The sequence below is a fragment of the Cebus imitator genome, unplaced genomic scaffold, assembly GCF_001604975.1.
Source record: "Cebus imitator isolate Cc_AM_T3 unplaced genomic scaffold, Cebus_imitator-1.0 Scaffold28, whole genome shotgun sequence".
NCBI classification, from domain to species: Eukaryota; Metazoa; Chordata; class Mammalia; order Primates; family Cebidae; genus Cebus; species Cebus imitator.
The window spans coordinates 5,966,618-5,979,745 of NW_016107343.1; the positions used below are offsets into that span (position 1 = coordinate 5,966,618).

The 13,128-nt window shown below is 37.3% G+C and overlaps 2 protein-coding genes across 3 annotated transcripts in view; both read right to left on the reverse strand.

Annotated features, from left to right (window-relative positions):
• Positions 1-3,883, reverse strand: part of MPZL3 (myelin protein zero like 3) — a 25,123-nt gene extending 21,240 nt beyond the window's left edge. Inside the window, exon 1 of one of the 2 annotated variants that reach the window (XR_001823503.2) lies at positions 3,663-3,883. Coding sequence is in view for 1 of the 2 variants with exons in the window: in XM_017523412.2 (XP_017378901.1) it covers positions 3,663-3,735 (73 nt within the window). In the remaining variant the exon portion in view is untranslated. The remainder of the gene's footprint in view (positions 1-3,662) is intronic. The other variant, XM_017523412.2, reaches the window with a different exon arrangement.
• Positions 3,884-4,824: 941 nt separating this feature from the next.
• The window catches only part of MPZL2 (myelin protein zero like 2), an 11,449-nt gene continuing 3,145 nt past the window's right edge, over positions 4,825-13,128 (reverse strand). The window contains exons 4-6 of the mRNA XM_017523413.1: positions 11,825-11,972; positions 8,635-8,710; positions 4,825-6,677 (exon numbers count right to left, since the gene is read on the reverse strand). Of these exons, the coding sequence (XP_017378902.1) occupies positions 8,647-8,710; positions 11,825-11,972 (212 nt within the window). The 3' untranslated portion in view covers positions 4,825-6,677; positions 8,635-8,646. The remainder of the gene's footprint in view (positions 6,678-8,634; positions 8,711-11,824; positions 11,973-13,128) is intronic.

A 13,128-nucleotide genomic window follows, 5' to 3' on the forward strand; every position in this document is an offset into this window, starting at 1 on the left:
TTGAGGCAGAGCCTCTCTGTGTCACCCAGGCTGGAGTGCAGTGGCACAGTCTCGGCTCACTGCAACCTCCACCTCCCAGGTTTAAACAATTCTTCTGTGTCTTTAGTAAAGACAGGATTTCACCATATTGACCACGCTGGTCTCAGCTCCTGACCTCGTGATCCACCCGCCTTGACCTCCCAAAGTGCTGGGACTACAGGTGTGAGCCACCACGCCCAGCCCAGTTTCCTTTTTATAAAAAAATATTACAAAATAAACATTAAAATTATATATTCTGGTTACTAAATTATAGTAATTTTTGGTTATAAATCAAATTTTGTTTGCTAAATTACAGTAAGTACACCATCAGTAAACACACCTACCTACTAACTTTTTCCTTGTTAATATATTTGAACTCCATATTTATGAGCATGATTGTGCCACAAAGTTATCAACATTTAAAGTCACTTAGTTGAAATCTAAATACTGGATATGTGGGTCTTAATTATATAGTTACAGAAAAATAAGAGAGTAATAGTTTAGTTCATCCGTGGATGACTATTCTATACTGTTAGACATCAGGATGTTGACTCCTTTTTGGGGAAAAGGAATAATGACTGGAAGGAAGCACAAAGGAAGGCTTTTGAAATTCGAGGAACATTCTATATATCCTGATTTGGGTGCTAGTTACCCATGTGTGTTCAGTTCCTGAAAATTCATTGAGCTGTATACACTTATAATACCTGCAATTAAAAGTGTCTTAAAATCAATGGATGTAATATAGGTTGTCTCCTTCTCTTGTTAAAAATTCCAATCCAACATTAATTCATTCAGAAATGTCCATCCTAGGCCTAACATCCTTATCTTTTCACCTGAGCAGAAAAGCATTCTTGCCAGGTAAAAACAGCCCAACTATAGAAATATTTATAATAACAAAAATTTTTTAGTCTGGGGGAAAAACAAGAAAATCACATTTTAACGTAAGTAATTTTACACATGGAAGAATTAAATGTGTCAATAAAGCCACCAATTTTGTATGCCTCATTTTCTAAAATATAAATCTGCTGATTTTTTATTCATATTATTGTACACTTACGTAAAAATACAAAAAGTTTAAGAAGCCTAGGCCTTCTAGTCTACCATTTCTAAATACTTAGATAACTGATATAGCAGGACTAGACTTATAACTTAAGGAGAATTCAAATAATCTAATAATTTAAGTGGCCTTATCTTCAAAAAAGAAAGGCAAATAAACACTGATATGAAACCAAAATCTACCACATAACAGATTTAAAAGACCAAAAAAATAGATGAACCTTTAAAACATGAGAAGTGAAAAAGGCCAGTCACCAAAAAGCACATATTGTGTGATTCCACTTTTTTTATTTATTTATTTTATTTTTGAGACAGGGTCTCACTCCATCGCTCAAGCTGGAGTGCAGTGGTGCAATCCCAGATCACTGCAACTCCTGCCTCCTGGGTTCAAGCAATTATTCTGCCTCAGCCTCCCAACAATCTGGAATTACAGGGGCATGCCACCACCCCCAGTGATTGATTGATTGATTGATTGGTAGAGATGGGGTTTCACCATGTTGACCAGGTTGGTCTCAAACTCCTGACCTCAAATCATCCACCCATCCCAGCCTCCCAAAGTACTGGGATTACAGACATTATTCTATTTATATGAAATGTCCAGAATAGGCAAACCCATAGATACAAAAAATAGACTGGTGGTTGCCAGGAGCTAAGGGAAATGGGGAATGAGAAGTGATTGTTAATAGGTATCAGGTTTCTCTTTGAAATCAGGAAAATGTTCTAAAATTGATTATAGTAATGATTGTATAACTGTGAATATACTAAAAACCATTCAATTATACCCTTTAAGAGAGTAAATTGTTTGATCATCTGCAGGCTTGAAAAAAAGGGGAAAAAAGAAAAAGAAAGAGTAAATTGTATTGCATGTGAATAATACGATAAACCAGTTTTTTCTTTTTTTTTTTTTTTTTGAGACGGAGTTTCACCCTTGTTGGCCAGACTAGAGTGCAATGGCACTATCGCAGCTCACCGTAACCTCCACCTCCCAGGTTCAAGTGATTCGCCTACCTCAGCCTCCCGAGTAGCTGGGATTACAGGCACCTGCCACCACACCTGACTAATTTTTTTTTAAAAACTTTTTAGAAGAGATGAAGTTTCACCATGTTGGTTAGACTGGTCTCAAACTCCTGGCCTCAGGCCTTCCAAAGTGCTGGGATTACAGGCAGGAGCCACTACGCAGCCACCAGTAATTTTTTAAAAGGCAAAAAATCTGACATCAAATTTTGGGGAAAAATTAAAAATAAGAAAGAAAAAAGAAAAAAAGGCAAAAAATCTATTCCACAAGTATATCAAGATCATAAAATCCACTTTTAGTGTTTGATTGAATTATATGCTCTGCTGAACTTGACAGATGCTTTTCAAAGCAAAATGACATTAAGTCCATTTCCAGATTTTTTCTCAATAAGACAATATTTGAATATTTCTCGTGTGTGTGTGTGTGTGTAAGAGAGAGAGAGAACTGGGTTTATTAGGAGTGACAGTAAACCAGCCTAAATACCATACTGCAAAATAATGTAGCTAAAAAACAGGAGACTTATGATGACACAGGCAGCTGGGAGGGATCAGGGGTGTACTGGCAACATGAATATTAGTCATCAGTTAAAAACTTTCCAGCCCTATCTGCTAAGGTTTAGAACACCTGAAGTCTTTAAAGTCTTTATATAAATTAAATATCTCTTTCAGAAATCCCCATTACCCTCAAGGAAATTGTATAAAGTTAGCAAATCACTCTAATACTAGATATACTAATATTTTATTTCCCAGGAAGACACACATACACAAAATCCAGAAAATAATTGTACCTTAAAATGAAGGTAATTAGGTTGGATTGAAATTTACCCAATTTGAAAATTATATGAAAGCAAAACTCACCTAAATTTTAAAATGTGAATGTCAGTATGAACATCCTACTTCTGATATTAGCTAACAGATTAATTTTTAACAGAATTTATATGTTCTTTCTTGTATTAAAAAGTTATTTTAAAAAAGGAAAAAAATCAGATCTTGTGAGACTAAAAAGTTATTAAAATGCTAAATCAGTTGATTTTTCATCAATATGCTTCCCTATAATGAATCACATCACATCCCTTCTGTGACTAACAAATATTTCATTTTAGAGACCACAATAATCACCTACAAAAAATAAAATTACCGACGGTCATGATTTTGTTTCTCAAAACTATTGGGACAAACTACTGAATGCTAGACCTGCCTTTTTTCTAATCAGGGTATACAGTCCCCAAACCGCAGATGTCAATCACTGATAGTCTCATCACAAAATAACACCGGGTGCCCCCAAAGCCAGAGCTCTTTGTGGTTCCATCGAGTTATGTTATCACCAAACTACAATGACAAAAGTCACACAAGGTGGTCAAGCTCCCAAAGCTCAGGAAAAGACTGACAAAATACCAACACCCCTCAGCGGGGTGGTGACGTCATCCTCCCCACGTCCTGCTCCCTCCTTCCTTCCTTCTATCCCCGAGCGTTCCGGGAGCTTTCCAGAGACCCTCCCCGCCCGGAATCGGAAAAGCGACCATCTTCCCTAACCCCGCAGCCGGAAGTGGAGCGCAGCCAGCCACAGCACTCACCCTGGAAGAACAGGACGCCCAGCACAGGGAAAAGAGCGCAGCCACGGCCTCCAGCCGCTCCGCTCTGCTGCATCCCGCCAGCTCTTCAGATGCTTGCACACCTTGTTTACAGCTCCCAGTAACGACACAGGTAACACCGGAAGTGACGTCAGCAGGAGGCAGTGAGACAACTTAACGATCCGAAGTTACCATAGGAACCTGGCTTCTTTCCAGAACCACACCTGGTTTCAGTGGCCCCTATTCGCTAACTTTCAGTTGGAAGCTAATTGCTGTCTTCTGCTTGAAAATTAAGTAGGTTACAAACTTGGAATCTTTACAATTTTGTTTTATGCAGAACTAAATAATTGTGATGCTCTGACTGCATTCCAGACATGGTTTTTACATCTCGAGATTATTTTAGTTGAAGGTTCTCAGAATACACTCCCGTAAATTTAGAGTTCAGAAACACCTGGGAGATCATACAACATAGATAAATATGTATTAGGCGCTTGTGGTAGTAATATATACCACGAGCATCTTTGGTTCCTGCTCTTTTTAGTACAGCTAGTACAGCATCCAGAATTGAGTGTTTATTAAGTTACTTTTGGCGATGGCAATGATGATCAAATCATTACAGCCTGTGTTAGAGAAAAAGGGAAACTGGGATTTGTGTATCTTTGGTTGGAAAAGCAAAAAACTTATGTTATCAAAGTACCTGAAGTGAGATGGTGTCATATACTTCTGAATAAGAGATGGTACAATAAGTAGGCTGCTTTAATAATCAGTAAGCCTCTTCCCTGGGAATTGCCACGTCAGTGAAAGCAGTAGGAGAATAAAAGGATGCTTTCGCTTTGGAGAAAAATTAATAACTTTCCATTTTTCAATTTCTATTCCTTTACTAGACTTGAAACCCAGTAGTTTTCCCTATTAAAACTAGTTTAGCAACGTACTAAATGGAATCTTTTATACTGTTCTTTGAAAGAGCCCTCAAACTAACTAGTATTGTTGTGCCCAATTCCCAGCTATCCAAAGCAATGTGAAAATTCTGTGGAAATCCGTATACTTCTCCATTGTTGACTTCTAGGTTGTCTCTACTAAGAAAACTTTTCACTAAAGATAAAATATATATCCATCTGTTTCCCCTGCAGTGTAGAACTTTTAGATATGTATATACACAAATTACATAATTCATCATTCTTTATTACTAAAATTTATTTACATAGTGTTTAATGCATAATAAAAAATAAATTACAATACAAAAGTGCTCTTTAGGAAGGAGACACTAAACAACAGGCCCATATTACTGCTTGACTATTTAGCCAAGACATCAGCTACAAATTTTGCTGGAAAAACTGTCTGTACATTTTTAACTACTTCTTCATTATGCTTATGGACCATCATCTAGGACATCTGTTTGAAGAAATATCCAGTTATAATATTTTCAAAGGTTAGGATTGTGAAGAAAAAATATAAAATGTGATTAAAGGAAATACAGCCTTCAGATGTAAGTTACTGTGCATTTAAACTGCACAGTTTAAAACTGCATTAAAACTTTGCTTTTTTAGACAGTATAAAAGGCAGAATGAGCTATGTAATGAATTTCAGAATTGAGTTTCATATGTAAATCATACAAATTTTTTAAAAATAGTATTGGAAAAATATCAAGGTCCATACCTTTAAATACAGATAATCTATTTGAAAATTCCATTTTGTTAAAAGAAATAACATCTGCAGCCTAAAAACTGAAAATATCAGTCTGTAAAGATTGATCTTGAGCCTAAACTTTTAGATGTTTTCTATCCTTTGAACAAATGCTTCTGTATTTTAAGCTTGGAAAGACACCGGGAAGCTAAACACTTTCAAAAGGCACTTTTCTTTCAGTAGTCCACTTATAAAGTTTGCTTTATCTACCAGTACAGAGGGAAAAAAAAGAATAAAGCTGGTTTTATTCCATTTAAAGTAGTTTTGGTATTTCTTTGCTCCATACCAAAGTCTTCCTCCCCCAAAATAAACAACTGAATTACAACCAAAAAAAAAAAAAATCAAGAAAAAGAAAAAAGTTAATAATTTCTTCCAGTTCTCGGAGTTTTATATAAACCGTACAAAATTATCATCATTTAGAGTTGATATTTTTTCACCAGCCCTGAATTTTCAAAGTTGTAATATACTATTTTAGAATCTTTTTATTAAACTGCTTAATGATTCCAGTCTGCAAATGAGCATAGACTTTGCTCGGTTATAGATCATTGAATTGTGGGGGAAAACATAGTAAGCTAAACAGTCAGTCACTGCTCATGAAAGACCCACATTGTTGATTATTTTTCACAGCACAAAAGAAAAGTGACAAGTGATTCATCCTGCAATGTCATCTGCCAATCTTTTCCTATTTATGTAATCTTTTGTAGTTACTGTGTGATTTCGCATTGTGCTATTGTAAATCTTGGATTCATTAACATAACAACTAAATTGATCACCTGGAGTATTGAAAAAATTTCAATAAAATAAGATGCGCCTCATAGTTAAGGAGAGACATAAAAATCAAAATGCCATGTAACAGTTTGAATTTAGGATTTACTGTTAATCAAAAACACCTAGGAGACTTAACTCACCTTTTAACTGAGAATATGGGAAGGAAAGAGAGTAAACACATTAACTTTTGTAGCAGGAGCGCTGCTAAAAGAAATGTAAAAGGAAATACTATGACAGACAAACTGGCTTTTATCCCCTCTGATACCAATATATGTGCATACAAGTCATAACACTACAGTGTTTTAAGGGCAAAAATATAGCTTCTTAGTTTATAAAACCTAATTAGCACTTGAAAAAATTTACACTCTGAAATTAAAACCTTAATAATGAGGCTGTATATGACTGGTGATATGGAAGAGCACTGTGCTGGCTCCAGAGGTATGTTGCTTGTCTAGGCACATGCTGCAGAACTGATTGGAAAATGGGCCACAATTGGAAAAGCCAAAGAAGAGTTTCCGTTAACTTCAAGAAATACTGGGGTTCTTGTTCTTAGAAATCGTCAGCTTCCTAAAACACAAAACAAAAGTTTAAATGAATAATATATTCGAAAAGAGTGCAACAGGAATACTTGGCATTATGAATTACATATGTTATTAGATCTTCATTCTGAAGGAAAATATTCATATTCTCCCCCAATTTAATTTTTAAAAGAAGTTTCCTAATCCTTATTACATGATTTTCAGAGTTAGTATCCTTAAATCGTAGCCTCTAAGTACCTTGCATGGACACTTGGATGATCCACAACTTGCTCACGTGCATACATTCCATATCCTCCCCACTTCTCTCTCTCGTTACAAACAAAATCAGACATACCGAAAAGTAGAGAAGACAGCATGTGGAATTTACTCATCCGCTACACTTAGTAATTCTTTCTTTTCTCACCTCCTCTCCCCATCACCTAATTCTGAAGCCTTTTTTTGTTTTATTTGCTTTTTTCCCTAAGATTTTAAAGCAAATTGCTGACATTTACCCCTAAATACTCCAGTAATCATTTTTCAAAATTGGTACGTTTTCTTTATAACTACAATACCATTACTAGACCTCATAAAAGCTAACAATAATTCCCTAATGTTATCCATGTAGTTAACATTTTCATATTCAAGACTTTCCCAATTGCCCCTCCAAGGCTTTTTTTACAACTAGTTTGTTCACACTATTATTCATCAGTTGGGGATCACACATTGCACTTTGATTGTGTTTGTCTCTTAAGTTTCTTTCGATCTAAAACGTCTCCCATATTTATTTTCCATGACCCCAACTAGTTAGAGAATCCCTTTAATTTTAAAGAGACAATAGCCATTGGCTGGTAAAAACTCCCTTATGTTAAATTTGGTTTTCTGGTTTTACAATACAGTCATTTTTCTCCATATTCTATTTTATAAGTCTTTGAGGTCTTTCACTGGAGCTTTAGCCTATAAAAAATGTGACCCTCTATAATTTTCTCCCATGTAAGAGAGCCAGAGTTTTACAGGATAAAGTCATTAATATCAAGAACTTTCTTATGAGTATACAATTTAAGTTTGCATGTCTGGATTTATAACATCTAGAAATTAAATGTGTGGACCTATTTCAGAAAATGGGAGAAATGCTGAGCATGTGAAAAATAAATTGGCCAGGCATGGTGGCTCACACCTATAATCCCAGCACTTTGGGAAGCTGAGGCAGGTGGATCGCTTGAGCTCAGGAGTTTGAGACCAGCCTAGGCAACATGGCAAAACCCTGTCTCTACAAAAAGTACAAAAATTAGCTGTGTGTAGTGGCGTACACCTGTGGTCCCAGCTACTTGGAAGGCTGAGGTGGGAGGATCACTTGAGCCTGGGAAGCAGAAGTTGCAGTGAGCCAAGATCGCACCACTGTACTCCAGCCTGGGTGACAGATTGAGACCCTGTCTCAAAAACAAAGAAAAGAAAAATAAATTATCCTACTTTTTAAGCCTGATGAACCTAAAAACTGGAAAAATAAAATTATATACTACTGAAACTGGATTCATTTCATGTAGTTATTAATACCAATAACTAAATAAGAGGAGTTGAAATCAATTCCAAATAGTACAAAAGTTCTCCTTTAAAAAAATGCCAGATATATCTATTGAGTCACTCTCTTAATACCATGATTGAGAAATAAGAATAAGCAGATAATAATCTTTTGATTTAAAAAAAGATTTACATGTTGAATATTTTTTATTATTAGTGGTAATAAATATAATCCCGAAGCCACAAAAAAACCTTAGAATTCTCTCAGCTTTAATGGCAGTAGAGTCCAGCTTCTTAATCCTTTGCACAAAATACACTCAAAGGAGGAGGCTTCCATAAGAGTAATAGAAGACTTTTGTCTCCCTGATCCAGCTCCTCTAATTTCATATGAGAAACACCTAACTGTCAAGTGATCTGGGAGATCCTCATTGGAGATGGGCTGGACACATCAGAAAGCTGAGGAAAGAAATCAACATATTTGTGAACCTTACCATCTAAAAATGTTAGTCTGTGTCTTCTAAATAAACAGAGACCTTTTTCTCTTGGTTGAGCCTTTCCTCTTCATTTCTGTAACAAAGAAGCAGAAACCACACGTCAGGTGAACAAGACAAGAAGCAAGTAGGCAAATCCTACAGAAGCTTCCAGTAAGGTATTTTCCCCCTATACTTTCGAAACAATCATATGCACTTGGGAGTAGATTGAAGCTTACACAGAGCTAAACTGGAGATATCTAATTAATAATATTCACACCTCTGAACTTAAGACAATTTTCAGAATATAAGGGAATACAGTTTGCATTCTGACTGGGAACTCCAGAGTTTTAAAGAAAACACCTTATTTTACCATTAGTATCCCACCTCTAATTTATATTATTCAAAATAAAAAAAGTTTTATGTTGACCTAAGTCATCTTTATTGATTCTACTCAAACTATAAACCTCAGAGTTGGGTTTGTTTAGGCTTCTCAAAATCAGTTCTGGTTGGCTGGGCACAGTGGCTCATGCCTGTAATCCCAGTCCTTTGGGAGGCCGAGGCTGGCAGATCACTTGATGTTAGGAGTTTGAGACCAGCCTGACCAACATGGTGAAACCCTGTCTCTACTAAAATTACAAAATTAGCCAGGCTTGGTGGTACATGCCTGTAATCCCAGCTACTTGGGAGGCTGAGGTAGAGGAATCACTTGACCCCAAGAGGTAGAGGTTGCAGTGAGCCAAGATCGTGCCACTGCACTCCAGCCTGGGCAACGAGTGAAACTCCGTCTCAAAAAAAAAAAAAAATCAGTTCTGTTTATTTCAGTAAATGTTTATTAAGGAAATGAAATAAATGGTGCTGGAACCACATGCAAAAGAGTGAATCTGGACTTCTGCCTCAACCATATACAAAAATGAACTCAAAATAAATCAAAGATCTAAATGTAAAAATTAAGACTATAAAACTCTTAGAAAAAAACACAGCCAGAAACCTGCATTATCTGGGGGATTAGGCAATGGTTTTTTAAATGAGATAAAAGCACTAGCAGCAAAAGAGAAAAAATAAATAAACTGGACTTCATCAAAATTTAACTTTTGTTCTTCAAAGGACATTGTGAAGAACATGAAAAGACAATCCACAGAATGGGAAAAAGTAATTGCAAATTGTATATCTGATAGGGAACTAGTATCCCTTAAAGAACTCTTACAGCTTTATAAGAGTAAGTCAAATAAGGTACCCCATATTAAAATGCGCAAACTCTGAATATATGCATCTCCAAATAAGATATACAAATGGCCAATAAGAACATCAGAAGGTGCTCAACATCAAGTCATTAGGAAAACGCAAATCAAAACCTCAATGAGATACCACTTGACCTCCACTAGACGGCTTGATTAGCTTGGATATTTGTCCCTGCCCAAATTTCATGTTGAACTGTAATCTCCATTGCTGGAGGTTGGGGCCTGGTGGGACGTGTTTGGATCATGGGGGCAGATCCCTCATGTCTTGGTGCTGTCTTCAATAGTGAGTCAGTTCTCACAACATCGGTTCATTTAAAAGTGTGTAGCACCTCCCCCAAACTCACTTACTTGCTCCTACTCTCACCCTGTGAAATGCCTGGCCCAATTTTGCCTTCTGCCAAGGGTGAAAGCTCCCTGAGGCCTCCCCAGGAGACAAGCAATGTCAGCACCTTGCTTGTACATCCCGTAGAACCATAAGCCAATTAAATCTCCTCTATAAATTACCCAGTCTTAGGCGTTTCTTTTTATAGCAATGCAAGAATGGCCTAATACATGGTTATGATAAAAAAGACAATAATGAGTGTTGAGGAGGATGTGGAGAAATGGTCCCCTCATATCTTGCTGATGGGAATGCAAAATAGTCCAGCTGTTTTGGGACAGTCTGGCAATTCCTCCAAAAACTAAACAGAGCTACCATAGGACCCAACAATTCCACTTTTAGGAGAATTAAAAATATATGGTCTACATAAAAGCTTGTAAATGAATGTTTATAGCAGCATTAGTCACAATAGCCAACAAGTTGAAAAAAACCTAAATGCCCATCAATTGATGAATGGATAAACAGTATGTGGTATATTCACACAATGCAATATTATGCAGTTATAAAAAGGAAAGAAGTACTAATACATACTGTAACAAGGATGAGCCTTGAAAGCATTATGCTAAGTGAAAGAAGCTGGGCATAAAAGGCATAAAATCATATGATTCTATTTAAATGAAATGTCCAGAATAAACAAATCCATAGAGATGGAAAGTAGATGAGTAGTTGTCAGGGGCTGGTGGGAGGGGATAATAGGGAGGGATAGCTAAGGGATATGAGGTTTCTTTAGGGGAGGGAGCTTAATAAGATTCTGCAATTAGTTATGATTGTTGCACAACTTTATGAACCTGAAAAGGGTGAATTTTATGGCACGTAAGTTTTATCTCAATTTTAAAATACATTTAATGAACACCTGTTATCAGCACAACAGACTTTTGTAGGCACTGACTCATAGTGACCCTGCTGACTGCCTAGACCAGTGGTTTTTACAAATGTATGCTTCCCTTTGGCCGGGCGAGGTAGCTCACACCTTTACAAATGTATGCTTCCCTTTGGCCGGGCGAGATAGCTCACACCTGTAATCCTGGCACTTTGGAGGCCAAGCTGGGCAGATCAGGAGGTCAGGAGTTTGAGACCAGCCTGACCAACATGGAGAAACCCCGTCTCTACTAAAAATAGAAAATTAGCCAGGCGTGGTGGTGCATGCCTGTAATCCCAACTATTTGGGAGGCTGAGGCAGGAGAATTGTTGGAACCTGGGAAACAGAGGTTGTGGTGCACCGAGATCACACCTGCACTCCAGCCTGGGCAACAACAGCAAAACTCCGTCTCAAAAAAAAAAAAAAAAAATCTATAAATGTATGTTTCACTCTAAACATAAGGGGTTTTTTAGAAAAGCTTTACATACGCAGATTTTTATAAAATCAACCCCCCCAACACACATAGTAAATCCCATAAGGAAATTTTTGTAAAGAAACCTTTTGTAAAGTTACTAGTTCATACCTAATTTGTCTGTCCTGCAAATGTGAATTCTTTTATATAGGATTAACTTAAAGGGAAGAACATCTGTTCAGCAACTATTTAGCCCCATTGCAGAATACCAAGAGTCACCATTAGACTGTTAGAACTTTCCCAGAACTGCCCAGCCTTACGATTTTATCTCCACCACTTTATGAGCTCTTTCAGCCCATCGCTTTTTCCGGAAATGCTGGACGAGGACCACCACAATTACTATTATGATCATCAGTGCACAGGCAGAACCAATGGCCAAAGCCAGGAAGTGGATCTCAGAGAAGCGTACTGTAAGGAGAAAAAGATTAGGTTAGGATTCTGAAAAGAGGAGGACTACAATGAAATCTAATGACATAATATACTATATTACCTTGTAAACCCTACTAGCAATAGGAAAACCATACAGATACTTTAGCGGTTCTCAAAGTGTGGTCTTCGAAGTAAACGCAACACTTGAGAACTTGGAAATCTCAGGCTCCACCCTAGACCTACTGAATTAGAATCGCTAGGAGTGGGGCTGAGCAATCTGTTTTAACATGTCCTCCAGGTGATTCCGATGTAGTTTTGAAAACCATTGGGTGGGTTGAACTACCTATGGGGTAAGGTTATTGCTAACCTCATCAAACCTAGTGCCCAACCCATTTCTCCCTGACTTCTCATCACTTTCACTCCATCAGTCATTTATTCAGATTTATTCAGGGCCTACTACGTTCTTGGCACTGTGATAGAAATGCAAAGCCAAAAAGACATCACCTTCAAGGAGCTCATGCCGCTGAGAGGATAGGAAAGTAAATCAGTAACTCCAGTCTAGTGGATAAATGACAGAAAAGGGAAACCAGAGGGAGGAGCCCCTAAGCCACAGTAGAGTCTGTGAACCCTGGTTCTGTGGTCCCTTAGCTTGATTTCTGATTAGACTTCAATAAGCCCTCAAAGCCAGAAAGGACATTAGAGAATGTCTAGCCTAGGATTCCCAGCCTTGAGTCCATGAAGGAGGATGGGGAAGAAGGATGGAAGGTAATCTACAAGCCCACAGAGGCCCTGTCTCATTGTGTATGTCTCCATTGTTTTAGGGGAAGTAGGACCATGGCTTTCATTTTATTAATCTCTAAGAATAATTATCCACATATGTTTAAGAACCATTGATTTTTTGTTTGTTTAACCTGTTCATTTTGCAGATGAAGAAACTGAGGTTCAAACTATTACATTATTTCTTTCAATACTCAAATGCTTTCTGTAAGGTCACACAGCCCCCTATTGGTAGGGCGTTGAGAAATGGTTTTAAACTGTGCTATGAATGAAAGGGAATCATACCACTTCACAGGCTTATATGTTTGGAGTAGTAATACTGTGCGTTGGTTAAGAGCACACACCAGAGAGCACTAGGTTGAAATACCTAGCTGTGTGATTTGAAGTAATTAACTTCTTTGGGCCTCAGTTTCCTCAT